The following is a 19,587-nucleotide window of genomic DNA, read 5'->3' as shown; positions in this document are numbered from 1 at the left end:
TTTGGACAAGGGCCTGTAGGGACAGGCCAAGGGGAATGGCTTTAACCTGCCAGAGGGGAGGCTGAGATGAGCTCTTAGGCAGAAGTTCTTCCCTGGGAGGGTGCTGAGGCACTGGCACAGGGTGCCCAGAGAAGCTGTGGCTGCCCCATCCCTGGCAGTGTTCAAGGCCAGGTTGGACACAGGGGCTTGGAGCAACCTGCTCTAGTGGAAGGTGTCCCTGCCCGTGGCAGGGGTTGGAACTGGATGAGCTTTAAGGTCCCTTCAACCGAAACCAGGCTGGGATTCTGTGACTACAACGTCCTGAGGCAAAGAACCTCCTTAGCAAATGCCAGACCTCAGGAGCTCTGCCGCTCGGACTGAAGGTTACCAGCCAGGTAGGGGTTGGGATGTTGGTTTTCAAACACTCAGCAGCACACTGAGCTACCAATGGAGAATCCTTGGGGGGACTCAACTTTTCCTCCCTGTAGGTGGCCAAGGCGAGATGCTTTGGGGATGAAGGGCTCTCTGACCACGTTCTGGGAGCGCCTGGCATGGGGCCGAGCTGCACCCACACCTGCAGGGATCACCACCACCACCATGCGTTTACCTCCGTTACTACTGACAGAGTGAAGAAGCGGGGCATGCGGAGCATTTATGACAGCCAATGCAATCACAGCTCTGATAAGGGACATCTCCAGGGGCTGGCACCACTCGGGCAAGCAGAAGGAAATCTCCAAAGCCATCCCAAGGAGCTGATCCAATGGGAGGAAGGAACAGCCTCTCACCAGCACCTTGCAGTTGAGAAATGCAAACAGCAAAGTGGCCGTGGGGACACACTTGAGGCTGCTACGAGGAGCCCCTCAGCAATGCCTGAAGAACATGCCCAGGACAGCAACTGCACATACCAAAGAGCTGCTGGGGGATCGGTCCAACAATCAACAGCAGCGACATCCCATGGGAAGGATGCACAGAAGAAATGGCCCCAGGACTGAAGGTACAGCAACACTGAAGAACATCCAAAGAACGCCATGAACTGCAGTTAAAATCCATCTCTAAATAGACTCGTATTCATCCACCACATCGGTATTGATTTACTTTGTCAGGTTTAGAAACCCTCTCCATGAGCGAAGCCAGGCGAGGCATATGGACCTTGTCTGCTCCGAAGCCACTGCTCCCCATTTCTGGCAGCTTGCAAGTGCAGTTTAACTCCAAGGAGGATCCTCACAGGCTGCTGAGCCATAGCCCTGGGGTACCACCTCTGTTCAGGGCATGACTCGGGTCCAGGAGCTTCTTGGAGTCCCCTTCCTCATGCACGTGCTGGCACAAGGCAGCTACACCTTCACAGCACAGTTCTCATTGTCCAGGCTGGCTTTGGCTGAACGTCCCTTGTGCAGTTTGCATGGAGGGAATTCACCAGGGACCTTCATCCAAACTGAAGCCACCCCATGAGGACAGGGAGTAGGACCACAAGAGCTGTTGGCTTTCACAGCCATACACATTAAATAAGAGATCAAAATACTTTGCTTGATGTTCTGCTCAGCACTAGCAACATTAGAGCCACCATCTTACAGTAGTGGGGTGTCTGAATTCAGCTTGAAATCACATTAACCTGCTTTAAAAATGATAAAAGCAAACCCAGTGTAAGCAGTAAGAGACTGAGGTTTTGCAAAACTAAGAGTGCAACTTAGTTTTGTCACTAACAATTAGCTTGGTTCAGAAACATTTCTATTGTAATGAATCCTCAAGATTGCTTTTACATACATCCATTTGGAGAAGATCCACGCAGTGTGAGTGTGCAGAACATTAGGAGTAGCTGCTGCTCCCTCCGGGGCAGCCGGAGCAGGCGCTCTGGGTCAAACCTGCCCAAACACATGCTCAGCCACCAGTCAATAAATAATTTAATGAGGTTCCAGGTAGGACATACGCCAGCACCCGCCCGGCTCCGCCTCCGCCACGGCAGAGCAGCACACACGAGCCAAACCACCCCCCACGGCGGCACCCAAAGGCCACGGGAGCGCCCAGATCTTCACAGAAGATACCGCTTCAGGCCCGCTCAGACACCCTCAACACTTGCCCCGACACGGAGAATCACAGCACCCGCTTCCAGCCTCCCAGTTACTCCTCAGCCAGACCATGCTCCAGGGACCGGGCGCTTGGGGAGGGGAGAGCCCAGACCCACATGTACCAACACAGCAAGACACGGGATGGTGAGATGAAGGAAGGCTGCAGCAAAGCTCTGCTGCATGTCCTGGAGAGGACGCGGGAAGGTGAAGCCAGCTGTCAGAACGGAAGCCGCTTCAGCTGCTCGTATGTGATAAAAAACTGAAGGGAATGTCAAGGAATTCAGGCAGATGCACAAGGCCGTGGCCCCCGGGGCCTCCCGGCATGACCAGGCTGATGGCAGAGCATCGGCACAGCCTGGCTGACACCAGTGACGGGAGGCCTCTTCCAAACACCATCAACTGATCTGCAGAGGTAGGAGAGAGCTGAGGGACACTAGCTACCAGGAGAGGGAAAACTGACCCAGAAGCAAACTGGGCCAGGCTTGCCCAGACCATAGACAAAGGGAGGGGGCTCTAACCCCAGGCTTCTCGAAAGTAAATGACATGCATGATTTCAGAGGGCAAGAGGAGCTCATGCTGGTCAGCACCCGCCTCGGAGCAGCAGAACATTCCCAGCCTTCCCTCATGAACAGGAGCCGATCCAGGAGCCGCAGCACCTTCAGGAGCTCAGGCAAAGGGAGTCTCAAGCCACACACTCGAGAGCGCTCGGTCCAGAGGGAACCACTGTGCTGCTGACCTCAAGTCCCTGCACTGGCCACAGCAGCCGCTGTCACACCAGGGGCACTCTGGCACTGGAACCAGCAGTGGCCAATCACAGCTTACATCTGTCCAAGGGGACACGGAGGCCACCCTGGGCTGCTGCAGGGGAGACAATAAAGTGCCCCATCGGGGTGTCTGCTCTGCATTCCCCTTGACAGCTCGGTTCTCCCCTCCCTGTCCATACCATGACCTCCCAGCAGCACGCTGAAGGATACAATGATGTTCCAGGGACCGAGCCGAAGCCAGTTGGGCCAGAAACCTTTGTAGAGTGCAAAGAAGCCCTCGCTCTTCCATGTCTGGGAGGAGAAAAAGAGACAGAGGAGTTATGAGACACACCAGATCCATGCTCTGCCCATCTCCTTAATGCCACGTGGCATGTAACAGACCTTTACAGATGCTGCAGTAAGCAGACAATAGTGGGGATGCTGCTGTGTCAGCATATGAACCTAACCGAACCGCATCACTGACTGAGTTTTGTCCCAGGAGGTTGGGAAGAGGCTAAAGTGACCTCAGGAAGGCCCCCCTCTGGTTTGTCTGAAGCGCTCACTGCCAAGCACATCCTGTCCTTGCGGAATCTAACTGCTCACACCAGCCTGTGGCACCGGCAGCTGCCCAGGCTCCTGAGAACAGGGTTTGCCCACCTCGTGCACCTCCGTACCTTCACCAGCCCGTCCAGGGTGCCCTTATAGAGCTCCGTGTTGCCCACGATCGCTCGCTGGTTCATCATCCGCGTCCGCACCACGTCCACGGGGTTGGAGGCGATGGCCCCAGCCAGCCCACAGGTGAAACTGGAACTGTACACACAGCAGAACGGAGACAGGAACAGCTCTGAGCATGCTGCTCGGGCTCACACAGGACAGCAGCACAAGAGAACACCTCTCACTGCATTTTATGACAGGCACTTCGCAACAGACATTAGCTGCGCTACCTGTTCCCACCCAGGAAGCAGGCAGAGAACCTCAGGAGCCCAGGGAGACACTCCAGGGGAAGGGAAATGCTCAGCTTTGCCTTATGGAGACCCTCGTCAGAACCCACTGCTGGTCTTCAGAGGGCAGCCTGCAGCCCAGCAGGGGCCTCTGGGTGCCATCAAGGCAACACAGGCCTGAAGGCGGCCTCTCGGAAGCACACATCCTGCTCACCAGCGCAAACACTTCTTCAGGGTGGGGAAGGAGGGAGGAAGGCCAAAGGCAGCAGCAAGAGGGAGCATGCAGCTGCAAGTCTCCTCCCTCCACATATGGTGTAGTGCTCATTACCCTCAGCCCACAGGAGGCAAACCCGGCAGGAGCACTGCAGCACCTCAACTAAAGCGTCTGCCAGAACAGGAAAATGTAGGTGGAAAAAAAACTTTGGGAGGTCTCTAACCCCCTCCCCCCTGCTCAGAGCAGGCTGACTTCAAACCTGGTTCAGGCTCAGAGCCTTGCCAGCTTTGCAAGACTCTCTTCACCTCGCTGCTCTTAGAGCAACGCCTGCAGGCTGACAGCCTTGGCTCAGGCGAGGACCTCGGGCTGGAGCGGCTCTTTCAGGTGACTGCTACACACAGTCACACACCTGCAGCTCCTGCCTTGTTCATACCAGGGACACACACGGAGCAACAGCGTTTGTGGCAGACATCAGTGAGCTGACATCACGCTGACATTCCACGTCACCAAAGGATTTCTGCCTGGCTCCTTCTCCAGGGAGGTCTCCCTGGGAATACCTGCTGGCACGCACTGAGCTGCTGCAGTCAACACAGCAAGATCCCTCCGAAGCACCAAACCTGTTCTCTGCAGCTCAGAGCACTGGCTCTGTGAACAGGTCTCAGCCCAAATCCCACCTTGCTCCTCTGCTTCCCACACCCCTGCCAAGCCTGGAGAGCGAAGCAGGAAACACTCACACGAAGTGGGCAAAGATGGTGTCACCCATCAGGCCCGACAGGATTAAGTGCTTCTTGGTGATGTCGTAGACTGGCAGCTCCACGCCGACCACGATGGCAGCTCTCTGAGCTGTTGGGACAACACCCTGCAGAGTAGAAGCACCAGTCACAGACGGAGCCAGGGGCTGCAGCTACTCTAACAAATCCCCCTCCTTCTTCTCAGGGGCCTTTTGCTGACAATCTGCCCTGTATCTGCCTGTCCTACCTCGCAGCTGCAGCTCTGAGGTCGAGCTCACCATCTCCCAGCTTTACTCCAGAGCTCAGGGGGGCTCCTCCATCCTGGTAGCGTTACTCCAGCCAGATGAACTACTCACTGCTGCTCTCCTCCCAGCCACCAGCATGCAGGAATCGGGCTAAAATCCACTCATCTTCCCCCTCTGAACAGCACCCACCCATTTCAACACCAGAAAAGATTCTGCACCCCAAGAGGAGCAGCTCTTTAAGGAGCCAGGTGGGGCTCCAGCTGCTCTTTGCTACAGAACAGCTTTGTGAAAGCTTCTGACTTAGGAGATAATCATGTATTAAGAGTTGCTGCCAGCAGGACATTGATCTGGGAACTGGCAAGACAATTACTGCAACTACGAGCTTAGGCAAGAGGAGCCAGCTACCTTGTCTGAGAGCCAGTCCAGCAACCCCTCACCGGGAACCAGATGTGCAAATGTCTATGAGCTTGCAGCACAAGGACACGGCAGCAGTGTGGAGTTGGGCCATTTCACAGGGACTCTAACGCCATCCAAGTAATCCAGGAGACCCATGAGAAAGCTCCTGGTCACTGGGACTGGAAGAACCCTCCCATGTGGCTGAGTTGTGTACGAGCCACTGGGACAGGCAGCTTTCTCACCACACAAATCCAAAGCTGCTGCAAGAAGTAAAAGTACTTCTCAGGTTTCTGGCTCCTGCTGTGCTAATGCGGTGCCTGACAGTCTCCTCCTGGGCTCCTGCCTAATCCAGGCCTGGCACAGCCAGCCCAAATCTCCCTACATGGTGATGCCAGAGCTGGTGAGCACAAATGTCTCTGCCTCAGCGTGAGGGGAGACTGGAGAGAGGAGACAGTGGTTGTCCCACACCAGAGAGCAGCAGGACTAGCTTGATCACTGGAATCCACCTCAAGACTGATCTGTCTCTGCACCGTGTCCTGTCTGCAGCACACATTAGCAACACCAAGGGTCTCATGTCTTTTCTAGTCTCTCTTCCCCTCTTCTGTGTCTGTGTCTAGAGAGGAGAAACAATCTCAAAGTAAATATTGCGTCAATGATGGCAGTTGACTGATTCCTCCTCCCCTTCCCACATGGGAACCTTCTGTAAAGGACTTCAGGGACCGTAAGAGGGAGAAATTTGACTGTTGCCTGTACCTGAAACTTCACACACACCAGTTTCAGCCCTGGAAACCAGGTCTGCCTGGCCCAGCACTGAGGCTGCTGTGGCACAGGCCCCATCCCCACCAGAGCTGTGTGTCTGCTTGTAACTTTGCTACTCCCCTTGGTTCGCAGTTCTCCCCGAGAGCTGCACCTGAGAGTACCAAATGAGTTGAGGAAGCTGTTAGTTCTGCTACTAGTGGGGGGGGTTCCACAGCTGGTGCTCACCCTCCAGAGGCCTCGGGTACCCTCCTGCTGGTAGATGTCAATGAAGCTGCCAATCATGCCCCCCTGGAATAAACTGCCTTGAGCCTGCATTCGGATCTGAAAGAAACATGAGATACACCAGCTCAGTGGTGGGAAGAGCAGCCCGGAGCAGACACCACCCTCCATGTGTCCCCTCCCTGCAGGGCACAGGGACAGCAACAGCCCCCACCCTGTCACCATTCTTAAAAGTCTGTTTATTGCTTCTGTCCCCATCAGTAAGGCCCCAGAGGAGCAGAGCTGCTGCCAGCAGTGGCTCACACAGCACCTCCCTGCACCGGAGAGCAGCAGCTTCCACACGTCAAACCACAGCCCAGCAGGAGCCATCTCCAGACAGGTTCCTACCTTCAGCACATCTGTCGGGTTGGCGAGCGCAGAGGAGATCACCCCTGAAACCACCCCGCAGATGACATTGATCAGCAACGTCTCATCTGCAACCAAGAAAAGAAAGTCAGATCCTAAAGAGCTGACGGGAAGATGCATGGATTGCATTGAGCAAGCAAGAAACTGGGAAGAGCAGAGGAGCTCAGCTCACAAATCACACAGTGAAGGTGCACGAGCAGAGGCTGGCCAGTGCCACCTGCTCACAGCAGATCTGTCCCCACACCTGGCGGAGGTGGAAAGAGCAGCTGGAACACTCAGCGACACGCTCAGAGAGAAGCGGGTCCTACTGGTGGGTCCAGCTCATCAGGCAAGGAACAGTCTGAGGGACATGGAAATTTTGGACAATTATCTGAGATTTCAGTGTCCAGTGATGGCCTCATGACGGATTCAAGCCAAGGCAGAGGGAGACAGAGAGGGGCAGCCCAACGCTTCTGAAGGCAACCTGATGCCAATTGGTTTGATCTGGAGCCCCAGTTGGCCACGCTCAGACTATGCAGCCACCTCGAGAGAACCGAGAGCAGGTGCCCAGGCAGAGAGTTAGATGTGATTAGTTCCGGGGGGAATAATCCAAGACTTCCAGGCCCAGTATTAGGGTGTTGGTTATGTTGGGAAAAGGCACAGCCCTTTGCTGGTACTGACCACGGCACTTCCCAGAAGAGACCAGGCCACTGTCTGCCCCAGGCCTGCAGGGAGACAAACATTCAGAGAAGGGTACTCACAAGTGGAGCCGCTGCCACAGCCAGCGAGGAGGCGCGTGGTGCTGCACAGGCACAGAACCACACACCGGGGAGGCGGCACTGGGGAGGAGAGCAGAGCAGCCCCGGAAAGAGGCTCCCATGTGCTCCCGGTCCTCACTGGGCTGCGAACCAACCCGGCTGCCCCTTCCCGGGCTGGAATGGTGTGACGGTATTCACCCATGCCACACCAGGGATTAAAACTGCACGTGCAGATCGTGGTGCTCCTTCAGTGAAATGTAGCAGGCTGCTGCTGCTCTGCTCTTGGTGCGAGCTGCACAGGCCCCATTCCCAGAGGTGCACAGGTCAGGAGCATTGGCTGTATCCCAGCTGGGGCCACCGTTACAGAGCCAGACAGTACAACTTCTATCCGGATGTGCTGCATTCAGGCACATGGGTTCAAAGACTTCAGCAGGAAAACCAGAGCTGCTGCTGGAGCTTTCAACCCACGTAACAACCTGATGTACAGATGGGTGGGTGCCTTCCCTGAGACTAATCCAAAAACAGATGAGCCTGGGGCCACGATATCTTTGGATTTGGCTCTGACCTTGCAAAGCAGAGATAAAGGCTGGGGAAAGGCAAGAGCTGGCTGCAGAGCGGGGGGCCCTGGCTGGGGCTGTGGGCAGCGCCAAGCATGCCCAGATTCCTGCCTGTGTTGAAGCCCATCCTGGCTATTACCCCAGAAACAGAACCACAGCGCAGAGTAACAACACAGTAGCAACAACTCTGTTCCTTGGGAATCACAGCTGGGAAGGACAGAGAAAGGAATGAGGAAAACTGGACTGCACAGAGAGCACAAGACCTAGCAGGGCACCTTGGTGAGGCTGGGGGTGCAACGCTCACCCACACCGACCTTCCATGCGATCCACAAAGAGCCGCTTCAAGCTCTGGTAGATGCCGATCTTTATGGTGCCGTAGGACGCCTGTCTCAGCAGGGCGGGGGCGATCCTGGGGGACAAACCACACACTGAGCCCTGCTGTGGGCTGGTTCTCCCTGCGGGCCCCGCATGGAGCACTCCCCATCACCACCCAGGGGCACAGCCTGGGCCAGGCACAGCCCTGCCGCGGGTCAGACTCTGCCCGAGCAGTGCAGCGGAACAGGGAGCACAGGATAACAACCCCGGGAACACAGGATAACAACCCCAGCTGACTTGGAAGCATCTCAGATGCACACCCCCCCTCCAAACCTCCAGCACAGGAGCCCAGCACCCATGGGAGCCTTGGCACACAAGTCCCCGCTCTGTATCTCGGGAAAAGCGGGAGCCTCCAGGCTGCGCAGCAGCACCGGTGCCTGGCCCCGGGATGGGCGGGGGTCCCGGGACGGGCAGGGGGAGACCCAAACCGGCATGAAGGGGGAATCCCGAAGTGGGATGGGGGGGGCCGGGGCAGGCGGGGGTCCCGGAGCGGGAGAGGCAGGGTAGGAGCAGGGGTGGGCCGGGGTGGACCCGGGCCGGGCGGGATTCCCGGGTCCGGAGGGACGTTACCGGGGCGGGAGGCGGGTCCCCGGTGCGGCGAGTCCTGTCCCCTCGGTGCTTACCCCGAGTAGAGGGCGCGGCCGCCCTCCTCCCGGCAGATGCGGAAGAGGGCGTGGAACATGCCGCGGTACCGGACCTCGCGGAACCGCGCATCGGCGCTCTGCCCCTGCACCTGCAGCCGCGTCTTGGTGAGGTCGACGGGGAACGTGCCTGCGGGGACAGCGCCCGTCAGCGCCCGCGGCCCGCCCGCCCCGGCCCGCCCCGGCCCGGCCCCGCCGCCGCCTCACCGAACTCGGCCACGATGGAGGCGAGCCCGCCGTACACGAAGGGTTTCCAGCTCAGCGCGGACATGGCATGGCGGAGCGCGGCGGAGCGGGCGGAGCCCGGGCCCAGCGGATCCGGAAACACGGGGGGCGCCGAGCTCCACCCGCCCCGTTCCCCCGGCGCGGAGCCGCGGATGCGGCCGGTCAGAGCCGTTATTTTCAGTATCAATGAATTGCGGGTACAAACCCCCCTGCTCCGGAGCCAGGCTGAGAGAGCTGGGCTGGGGCAGCCTGGAGAAGAGAAGGCTCCTCAAGGGGAGACCTTAGAGCAGCTCCAGTGCCTAAAGGGGCTCCAGGAAACCTGGAGAGGGGCTTTGGACAAGGGCCTGTAGGGACAGGCCAAGGGGAATGGCTTTAACCTGCCAGAGGGGAGATTGAGATGAGCTCTGAGGCAGAAGCTCTTCCCTGTGAGGGTGGTGGGACACTGGCACAGACTTTTCCCAGAGAAGCTGTGGCTGCCCCATCCCTGGCAGTGTTCAAGGCCAGGTTGGACACAGGGGCTTGGAGCAACCTGCTCTAGTGGAAGGTGTCCCTGCCCATGGCAGGGGGTTGGAGCTATATGAGCTTTAAGGTCCCTTCCATCCAAACCAGGCTGTGATTCTATGAACACTCCCCCATCACTGCACACCTACCGTGTCAGCATCTCCCACCCCTGACACCAGGAGACAAACGCTGCTCCACGGTGACCTCTGGGTTAACACATAACATTTTAATAAGAGTCATTTAAACCAAAATGCAAACCATCAGTAAACAGCCCCACTGCAGCAGCGCAGCCCTGCGGATGCAGCACGGGATCCAGGCGAGGCGCTGGGCAATGCAGGACCCAGTCCTGGCATATGAGGCCAACAAGGCACCCACCAGTCTCTCCCAACAGTGCACAAGGGGGACACCCCCATGGACCCATGTATTTTGGGAAGGGAATGATCCTGCCACTCCCAGTGACCACCTCCACAATGCAGTGCAGCATCCTGATGTGAGTCCATTGCTGCTGGAAGGGCCAAAGGCAGCAGCCAAGGAATGTCCTGGTCTACAGCATGGAGGCGAGGAGAGCCCCAGCCCAGGAGGGAACAAGGAACCAAGTGCAAGCGGCTGGAGGCCCCTGGGGAGCCTCCAAGCAGGTTCTGGGGTGTCAGCAGCGGCTGGAGCCCCTGGCGGAGCCACGCTCCCGATGCCAGGGTTCCCGAGGGCTGCGCTCCCGGGCCCGGCCGCCCTCAGGACCCTCTCCCCGGCGGGTGCTGTGCGTGTCACCCCTCCTGCCGGCCTCCTCCCTCCTGCCTTCCCCCAACCCGCCTTGGCCCCGCTGGTCCTGGCAGCTCCTCTCCCCTCTCCTCTCTGGAGGCCTCTGGTGCTTCCGCTCCTCCTCTTCCCGCTGCGTCCTGCCCGCAGGCTTCCTCTCGGAGCCCCTCCCGGGCTGCTGGCTCCCGCTGGCGTAGCGCTCATAGGCCGGGTCCTCCTTCTCCTTCTTAATCTTGATCCTGGGATGTGCCTCCTCCGCGGACGCCGCTCTCTTCCCAGGCTGGGAGCTCGCCTGCCGCCGCTCCTCTCTGCTCCTCTCTGCAATACACGGTTCATGTCTGGGACGGATGGTCCCACAACCACCATCCCGACTCTCCAGCTTCCTCCCACTTAACTTCTCCCCCTCCAAGCTCCACAGCCTGCGCCCCCCCTTAGTGATTCCATTCTACTTCCAACCCCGATGCTTCTCTCCTCCAGCCTCAGCCATGCTAATTCCTCCTTAAGTGCTCACCAGGTCATGTTTCTGCTGTGATCTCAGGGGCATGCTGCCCAGCAGTCATTAGCAAGCCACATTAAGCAGCTCCTACTGCAAGTCCCTGCTTCTGGCACCCCGCTTGTTCCAACTAGGGTAACTTTTCCAAGATCTCTGCTGCATGGATTGGAAAAACCCCCAACAGCCTCTAAAAATCCATCACTGCAGCTGCACGGGCTGGTCCTTTACATTAGTTCAAGTTCACTATGGATGTACTCTTCATCTCACAACAGATCCTGCTGCCACCCCTGAGAACAGGAGGTATTCGGGCACTCGGCTGGGTTTACCTTGTGCTGCAGTTTTAGGCCTACTTGGGGCTGGAAAGGACCTTTAAAGTCCACCTAGTCCACATTCCCTCTACCTTCTCTGACTTCAGTTTCCAGCCACGGAAGCTTCTCTGCATCTGCTGCTTTATGTTCTGTTCAATTCGGTTGTCTCACACAGGCCACAACGGCCATCCCATACACCTGCAGCGCTCCAGTCCCACAGCAGCAGCATCCAGATGTGAAGTGGTGCTTTTCCTAAGCCTTCCCTCTCCCTGTTCCCTAAAGCACAGCTCCCCCCCTGCTCTTTTCAAGAGCCCACCCATCCTCAGTGTTCTCCTGAGGAAAGGGCCCTCACAAGGCCAAGGGCTCTGTGCACAGGCTCCCACCGGGGTCAGGACTGCAGGAGCACACCTCACCTTTTGGCTTTTTTACAGGCACATCATCATCTTCTGACAGGGAATCGGATGATGTATGAGGCGGCGTTTTCACTCCACACCCCTTTGCATGGAGGGTTTTTGTAACGTCGTCCAAGTCATCAGAGTCCTGGGGAGGCCGATAGTTGGCCACATGGTCCACTCGAATCGTCCTTCCTTTGATCTACGAGGGGAGTCCTGCTGTTAGCGAGGGCACAGCCCAGCTCCCCACACGCTGTGGCAGCTCCTCTCCCCTCTCCTCTGTGGGTGGCCAGGGCTCGGGTCTGATGTGAGGCAGCATCATGGGAGCCACATGAGGGTGACAGACAGACAGACCTGCCCCCTCACCTTGAGGGCTGTTCCCTCACCTTGATCCCATTGAAGTTATCAACAGCGAGGATGGTGCTCCTCTGGTCCTCATAGCACAGAAAGCAGAAGCCTTTGGACTTCCCGGTCTTCTTGTCCCTCACCAGGTTGATGTTGACGACCTCCCCGTACCTGCAACACACTCCTGAGCACCCAGGCAGCGGCAGGGGCGCGACGGGCCCGGGGGCTGCGGCACTTACTGCGAGAACACGCAGATGACATCGCCCTCCGTCAGCTCGTAGTGCAGCCCGCCTGCGGGGAGAAGGCGGGAAGGAACGGGGCACGGGCACCGGCACCGCCACCGGCCCGGGCCCGGGCCCGGGCCCCCCCGCCCCGGCCGTACCGATGAAGATCCAGGCGCTGTCCTTGTACTCCGCGTGCCACGAGACCGCCTCCTGCACGCCCAGCTCCGCCTCCCGCGCGTTGAGCTCGTTGATCAGCTTCACCTTCGTCAGGGGGCTGAGGGCGAGGGCACATTCAGGACCAGGACCAGGACCAGGACCAGGACCAGGACCAGGACCAGGACCAGGACCAGGACCGGCACCGGCACCGGCACCGGCACCGGCACCGGCACCGGCACCGGCAGGGAGTCGCGCAGCGCTGCTCTCCCACCTCCCCTCCTCCGCGCCCCGCACACCTACTTCATGGCGGCGGCGCCGCACAGTGCGCATGCGCGCAGCCGAGCCGGGCCCGGGCGGAGCCGAGCACAGCCGAGCCGAGCCCGAACGGAGCCGAGCACTGCCGAGCCGGGCCCGAGCGGAGCCGAGCACTGCCGAGCCGGGCCCGAGCGGAGCCGAGCACAGCCGAGCCGGGCCCGAGCGGAGCCGAGCACAGCCGAGCCGGGCCCGAGCGGAGCCGAGCACTGCCGAGCCGAGCACAGCCGAGCCGGGCCCGAGCGGAGCCGAGCCGAGCACTGCCGGGTCGAGCACTGCCGAGCCGGGCCCGAGCGGAGCCGAGCCGAGCCGAGCACTGCCGAGCCGAGCGCAGCCGAGCCCGGCCCGATCGCTGCCGAGCCGCGCACAGCCGAGGCGGGCCCGAGCACAGCCGAGCGGAGCGCGGCCCGACCGCTGCCGAGCCGCGCAAAGCAAGACCCAGAGCTGCCTGGAGCCGAGAAACTTTATTGGGGGGACCGGGACCGGGGCCGTGGCCGCCGGCCCCGCTCAGCATGGGCAGGAGGTTTTACTGCTGGTGTTGTGCGCTGGCTCCAGCCTGCGGGCCTGGCCCGACCAGCCTTCCAGGTCCCGGCAGGGCAGCGAGCGCTGCGCCTTCAGCCGGCAGGCCAGGCACATGAAGATGGCATCCACGTTCTGGCTCTCCTTAGGGTCCTTGGCCGAGGTCTCAAACAAAAGCATATTGTGAGCGTCGGCGAACTTGAGGGCCATGCTGGATGGCACTTGGATCAGGTCTTTCAAGTCACACTTGTTCCCAACGAGCACCCTGGGGACAAGGGGGGACACTGCGTGCCCGTTGCACTCCTCGATCCACGTCTTGAGGTTGGTGAAGGACGACATCTTCGTGACATCGTAAACGAAGACGACAGCATGCACGTTGCGGTAGTAGTGCTCCACCATGCTCTTCCGAAACCTCTCCTGGCCAGCCGTGTCCCACACTTGCACCTGGGAAGCAAAGCAGAGGAGAAGGAAGGCTGCGGGAGCGCTGCGTGTCCCCCGAGGCAGGCTGCTGGCCAAGCTCCCTGCAGGAAGATGTGGGAGAGCTTCCCACCGCCCCTTCCAACCACAGCGCGTCATCCTGAGGCAGGGTGCAGGCAATGAGCCTTGCAGGGAGAGGCAATGTCTTATTACATGAACCAGGATCGGTGGATGAGTTACACAAGCTTTAGTCCTACACTGACAGTGCCCAAGGCTGTATGTGACAGGGCACATGCTTGGGTAATTCCACCAAGCAAGCCCAGCTGATCTAGTAAGAGAGATCCCTCAGCACTTGCGTTTACAAGGGAGTGTATGGACAGGACAAGAGGCTTTAACCTGCCAGAGGGTAGATTGAGATGAGCTCTTAGGCAGAAGTTCTTCCCTGTGAGGGTGCTGAGGCACTGGCACAGGGTGCCCAGAGAAGCTGTGGCTGCCCCATCCCTGGCAGTGTTCAAGGCCAGGCTGGACACAGGGGCTTGGAGCAACCTGCTCTAGTGGAAGGTGTCCCTGCCCGTGGCAGGGGGTTGGAGCTATATGAGCTTTAAGGTCCCTTCAAGCCAAACCAGGCTGGGATTCTACGATTCAGAGAGCACTGCTCCCTGCTTCTCATCCTTTTCCCAATGTACTTGGCCACCATCCCCACCACAGAAACAAACTGCACAAAGCACATCTCACCTCACAAACATTCTTGTGCCAGATCAGGACACTCTTCCACCTAACCCTACACCATTAAAGAGAACCCCAACAATTACACAGAGGTCTGTGCAGAGGAGTTGGGGCAAAGATGAGGACCAGGAACCACCCTTTGTGTGAGACCAGCGGGAGGGCATGGAGCTCTGTGTGGGTAGGAGGAGAGATGGCCATGCTGCTGTCCAGAGGGACCTCAACAGCCTGGAAAAATGCACTAACAGCACCCTCATAAAGTTCAACAGAGAAGTGCCGAGTCCTGCCCTGGGGAAGAACAACTCCGGGCACCAGGACATGCTGGGGAGCATCCAGCTTGGAAGTGGCTTTGCAGAACAGGACTTGGGGGTCCTGATGGACACCAGGTTGGACATGAGCCAGCAGCGTGCCCTTGCAATGAAGGCAGTGAGTGGTACCCTTGGCTGAACTACACAAAGTATCACCAGCAGGTGAAGGATGCACTTCCAGATTGGACACAGGGGCTTGGAGCAACCTGCTCTAGTGGAAGGTGTCCCTGCCCGTGGCAGGGGGTTGCAGCTGGATGAGCTTTAAGGGCTCTTCCAACCAAATCAGGCTGTGATTCTATGAATTCAGCCTATTCTAGTGCTGCTGAGATGACACCCTCCCCGCACTTGCCAAGAGCCGCCTTCAGCGTTAATACCACAGCTGCCAAGCCCACTGCACCCAGCTCCTGCGCGCTCCCGGCCTGGCAGCCCACAGCCATCTGGTCCCGAAAACACACTGCACAGCTCATCCCCGGCTCCTCAGCTCTGCCTCTCCTTTGGCATAGGAGCTCTGAGGACATGCTGGGGCCGGAGGGCAGGACGGCCGCGGTGCACCCTGAGCCATCATCTTGGGCTGCCAGCTCAAGCAAACCCCCACAGGCAGTGACAAGGCAGCAGAGATGGGCATCTCGGAAAGCATCTCTGCAGCACGGGGAGGAGAAACCATCCCTGCTCCGCTCCCTCGAGCTGGGCTGGGAATGGAAAAGCCCCCGGGAGGTGCTCAGGACCTGGGGCAGGGACCAGGGCAGGGGATGGGGCAGGGACCGGCCGGCGCTGCCGTGCCCACCTTGATGCGCTCCCCCTCGATCTCCACCGTCTTCTCGCGGAAGTCCACACCGATGGTGGCCTCGGTCTGCCCGGGGAAGGTGCCCCCGCAGAACCGGAAGGTCAGGCACGTCTTGCCCACGTTCGAGTCTCCGATCACAATGATCTTGAAGATGCGGGTCTGCACGTACGGCTCCAGCGAGGAGTCGGGGCCCGGCGGCCGCCCGCCGACCCCCGCCGCCATCCCGCGCCGCCGCTTCACCGCCTCATGGGGCCGCACCCCCCCACGCACCGGCTGCGGCACAGCTCGGCCCCACGCACCGGCGCGGCGCGGCCCCGCCCCACGCTCCGGCACGGCACGACCCCACGCACCGGCTACGGCACCGGCGAGGCCCCGCCCCGCGTACCGGGTACGGCACAGCACGGCCCCGCCCCTCGCACCATGTACGGCACGTCGCGGCCCCGCCCCCTTGCACCGTGTATGGGCAGGACCCCACCCCTCGCACCATATATGGCACAGCACAAGCCCGCCAGGCCCGGGAATGGGCTGCCCTGGGTGCGTGTTCCCTCCCCGGCGGCTCTCCCCTCGCCCCTCTCCCCTCGCCCCGGGCTGCTCGCGCCCAACCACCCTGCCCGAGGGCTCCCGCGCCGGGCAGAGGCCTGAGCCGGTCGCCTGGGCAGCACAGCACAGCACAGCACAGCCCTGCACCATCCTGTTTTCCCCTCATCCCTTTCATGCCACCACCAAGAGATGGGAGGAATGTGCTTTTAAGAAAGACGACATTCTCCGGAGTTTCCGGAGGCTTTTATTTGCAGGAGCTCTTTGCCAGGGACTAGAGCTTCTTGGTTTCTCTCTGATGCTCCCTTGACTTCTCTAGTCTGTGAAATAAGATGCCCGTGTCGGGTCCAAGCTGCCTCCCCTCAAAGGGACACGGTTTCCCACTGTAGCGAGGTAGAAACGTCAAACTGGAGAGAGCTCTCTCTTGTGGCTCGACACCCAGCCTGGACAGCAGCTTGTCTGCAGTGTGAGGGATCACAGGCTGCAGCAGGGTCCCGAAGATGCGCAGGCACTCCAGTGTGACGTGGATGATGGTGTCAAGCCAGAGCTGCTCCTCAGGGTCTTTCCGGTCAAGTTTCCACGGCCTGTGCCTCTGGAAGAAACCGTTGGTCTGCCTTACACACAGGGTAATACATTCTAAAGCCTTGTAGATCTGGAAACCCTCAAAGTAAGCAGCCACCTGCAGAGGCAGAGAAGCCACAGATGCCAGGAACTCGTAGTCTTCAGCAGAAGCTCTGCCCGTGCCTTTTGTCTCCCTGGAATCCGAAACCTTTGGAAAACAAGACTCTGAGAAACAAGGGTAGGTGTTGCTGGGGTTAATGCTGAGGGCTGTGGACCGATTCAGAAGCCCCCCAAGTGCATCTGCCAGTTCTGAATTCACCACCTTAAGGACCTTCTCATGGTAGTAGTCACAGTCCCGCTCAGGCACGCCCTGCCTTAGCAGGAAGTACCGAAACCCATCCACAGTGTACTGTCCCATACAGGAGAAGGGGTCAACCACATTGCCCAGGCTTTTGGACATCTTCTGCCCGTGGACAGTCCAGTGGGAGTGCACAAGGATCTGCTCGGGGGGCCGCAGCCCCACTGCCATCAGCAGAGCTGGCCAGTAGACAGCGTGGAACTTGAGGATGTCCTTGCCCACAACATGCACACCCGGCCACCACTCCCCGTGTGCTGTGGGGTAGCCCACCACGCTCAGGTAGTTCACCAGGGCATCTACCCACACGTAAATAGTCTGTGTTGGGTCACCGGGGACAGGGATACCCCACTGCAGCCGGCTGCTCTCCCGAGAGACCGACAGGTCTGGCAAGTCCTCTTCCAGCCAGCGCAGCACGCGCTGGTAGAAAGGGTCAGGGGAGACGGCGTGTGGGTTCTCTTGGAGCCACTTCCACAGCGGATCTCGGAACGCCGACAGCCTGAACATGTAATTCTCCTCTTTGGTCCAGTGCACCTGGGAAGGCAGGAGCAGAAAGAATGACAGTTGAAACGCGCTGCAAACAGCTTCCCAATTTGCAGGCAGCGTTCTCAGCAAGGGGCTGTCCCACGTTCCCTCTGCCTTTGGGTGTGCTCCCCACCACGCATGAACCCCCGGCAGCTTTCTGTGACCAACAGGAACCTGCTCCCCCCAGACACCCCCTGAGGCCTCAGGCACTTGGATGGCTCAGCAGCTGCTTTTGAAGGTGCTCGTGCCCCCAGGGAAGGAATACCTGCATACCTTCCTACCTGCCAGGTGTGGCATCAAGCAAGAATTAGCAGCTTAGTTTTGCAATAAAAATCATGAGAAGGCAACACAACATTGTTAATTACTGCTCAGGAACACCCCTGGCACATGCTTTGCCTTTCTCCCGGGTGCTACACGTTCCTCCTTTCCCTCAGTTTAAACATTAGTGCATCTCGGCTGCTAACTTCGTTAGCCTGTCACTGTGTTACAGCACTGACAGCCTCTCACAGCACCTTGCAAGACCTTCTCTGTTTCTCTTGGACAGTTTGCCAGGCAGCTAAGGCAGGTAACTGTCCTCAGGGTGTATTTGCCTCTGAAGCCTGCTGACTTTATTTTAGATCTAAAGAATGATTTCTTGGCCTGAAAACTTATCTCTTCCCCAACTATGTTAGGTGCTTTATCAAGAGGTATTATTTGTCTACACACCCCTTTCTGTGTGAACCAACACTCCCGTGCCCCAGCCTCGTACAAATATCACAGGAGCAAAACCTCTGCCTACCTCTGAAACACAATTATCTGCAACTGCTGGATTAAACCATGTAAGTCCTGACACCTCAGGAAGCGCAGTGGCAGAGACTCTGGGTCAGGCACCATGCTCCTGCCTGCAGCGCTGTGCAGCCACCAGGCCAGAGCACAGGCCTGTAGTGTTACAGTGGTTTATGTAGGGCTGAAACCCACATAATGAGACTGACAGAAAGTGTCCAGAGGCCAAACGGAATCGCCTCACAAAATAGGTCTGAAAATCCCCACACCCAGCAAAGGCCTCAGTTACAAACACCCTCACCCTTCTGCACAGCAAACGTCCCCCATCACCACCTTCAAGCCCCGTTTCCAGGCCAGCAGACTGCAGAGCCTGCCCCAGTTGAATCCTTCCCATGGCTGAAACGCGGGGCTTTAGCAGCGCTCCCTGCACCACCACACGCCGCTACGGACACAGAGCAGACATCCCGTGAGACACAGGCGAGCCTCGGCTAATGTGAAGCACGAAAGGCCTCAGGAAGCATAAAACACCCCCAGGTTTGGCCAGAGCAGAGCACCGAGCGCTGTGTCCGCGGGAGCGGGACGGCGCCGGTACCTGATGGCCGGTCTCCAGCGACACCTTGCAGGGGCGCCCCTGCGCGTCCCTGCGCTCGGCCAGCTGGCTCTCGGGCAGGAAGCACTCCTCGGCGGTACAGTACCAGCCCTCGTAGGACCCTTTGTAGAGGGCGCCGCCGTCGCGGAGGGCGCCCCAGAAGCGCTGCACGGCTCGCTGGTGCCGGGGCTGGCTGGTGCGGACGAAGTCGGTGAAGGAGACGCCGGCCTGGGTCAAGGCCTGGCGGAAGAGGCCCGAGACGCGCTCGCAGAGCTCCGGAGGTGATGTCCCTGCGGCGGCCGCAGCCTGCTGGATCTTCAGTCCGTGCTCGTCGGTCCCTGCAACGGCAGAGAGCGGGGTGCTGCGGGGCGGGAGCGGGGCCAACCCACCCCCACGGGCCTCGGGACGAGCGTGGGGACACGGGGAACGGGAACAGCCCCGCGGGAGGCGGATCGGTCCCGGGCAGAGGGCGAGGGGCAGCCGCGGCGCACACTCACCCGTGGAGAGGCGGCCCGGGCCGGCGCCGCGGAGGCCGCGGTGTCGATGCAGCGCGTCGGCGAGCAGCGCGGAGTAGAGGTGCCCGATGTGTGGCGGCCCGTTAGCGTAGAAGATGGGCGTGGACAGCAGGAGGCGGCGGCCGGGCCCGGTGCAGGCGGCGCGGCGGGGCGGGCGCGGGAGGCGGCGGCGGGGCAGGCGCAGCATGGCGGCGCCACCAGCGAGGCGGTGGCGCGGAGGGCGCGCTCGGCGGGGCTGGCAGGGGCGCGGTGGCGGCGGCCAATAGCGGGCGGGCGGC

At 59.6% G+C, this 19,587-nt stretch overlaps 4 protein-coding genes across 5 annotated transcripts; all 4 read right to left on the bottom strand.

The window, feature by feature from the left end:
* Positions 1 to 1,859: 1,859 nt before the first annotated feature.
* Positions 1,860 to 9,313, bottom strand: SLC25A14 (solute carrier family 25 member 14). The gene is made up of 9 exons (XM_030498645.1): positions 9,213 to 9,313; positions 8,988 to 9,135; positions 8,304 to 8,398; positions 6,678 to 6,763; positions 6,297 to 6,392; positions 4,675 to 4,799; positions 3,460 to 3,595; positions 3,017 to 3,097; positions 1,860 to 2,301 (listed from the first exon to the last, which is right to left on the bottom strand). The coding sequence occupies exons 1-9, from the start codon at positions 9,274 to 9,276 to the stop codon at positions 2,260 to 2,262; spliced, it is 873 nt and encodes a 290-aa protein (XP_030354505.1). The 5' UTR covers positions 9,277 to 9,313; the 3' UTR covers positions 1,860 to 2,259.
* A 623-nt stretch (positions 9,314 to 9,936) lies between these two features.
* On the bottom strand, positions 9,937 to 12,744 carry RBMX2 (RNA binding motif protein X-linked 2). Its single transcript, XM_030498644.1, has 7 exons — positions 12,703 to 12,744; positions 12,405 to 12,520; positions 12,262 to 12,313; positions 12,064 to 12,193; positions 11,699 to 11,879; positions 10,438 to 10,802; positions 9,937 to 10,407 (listed from the first exon to the last, which is right to left on the bottom strand). Exons 1-7 carry the CDS (start codon positions 12,705 to 12,707, stop codon positions 10,378 to 10,380), a joined length of 879 nt encoding a protein of 292 aa, XP_030354504.1. The 5' UTR covers positions 12,708 to 12,744; the 3' UTR covers positions 9,937 to 10,377.
* Positions 12,745 to 13,159: 415 nt separating this feature from the next.
* RAB33A (RAB33A, member RAS oncogene family) lies at positions 13,160 to 15,870 on the bottom strand. 2 transcript variants are annotated; one of them, XM_030498654.1, is made up of 2 exons: positions 15,466 to 15,870; positions 13,160 to 13,677 (listed from the first exon to the last, which is right to left on the bottom strand). In XM_030498654.1, exons 1-2 carry the CDS (start codon positions 15,685 to 15,687, stop codon positions 13,222 to 13,224), a joined length of 678 nt encoding a protein of 225 aa, XP_030354514.1. In that variant the 5' UTR covers positions 15,688 to 15,870; the 3' UTR covers positions 13,160 to 13,221. The 2 variants fall into 2 exon arrangements, with proteins under 2 accessions (XP_030354514.1, XP_030354515.1); XM_030498655.1 differs by having other exon boundaries at positions 13,160 to 14,431; positions 15,466 to 15,524.
* A 339-nt stretch (positions 15,871 to 16,209) lies between these two features.
* Positions 16,210 to 19,584, bottom strand: MARS2 (methionyl-tRNA synthetase 2, mitochondrial). Its single transcript, XM_030498623.1, has 3 exons — positions 19,292 to 19,584; positions 18,798 to 19,132; positions 16,210 to 17,452 (listed from the first exon to the last, which is right to left on the bottom strand). Exons 1-3 carry the CDS (start codon positions 19,494 to 19,496, stop codon positions 16,277 to 16,279), a joined length of 1,716 nt encoding a protein of 571 aa, XP_030354483.1. The 5' UTR covers positions 19,497 to 19,584; the 3' UTR covers positions 16,210 to 16,276.
* Positions 19,585 to 19,587: the final 3 nt, after the last annotated feature.

The sequence above is a fragment of the Strigops habroptila genome, chromosome 9 (assembly GCF_004027225.2).
Source record: "Strigops habroptila isolate Jane chromosome 9, bStrHab1.2.pri, whole genome shotgun sequence".
NCBI classification, from domain to species: Eukaryota; Metazoa; Chordata; class Aves; order Psittaciformes; family Psittacidae; genus Strigops; species Strigops habroptila.
Note: the sequence above shows the minus strand (reverse complement) of the source record. Positions and strands in the feature narration are given on the sequence as shown.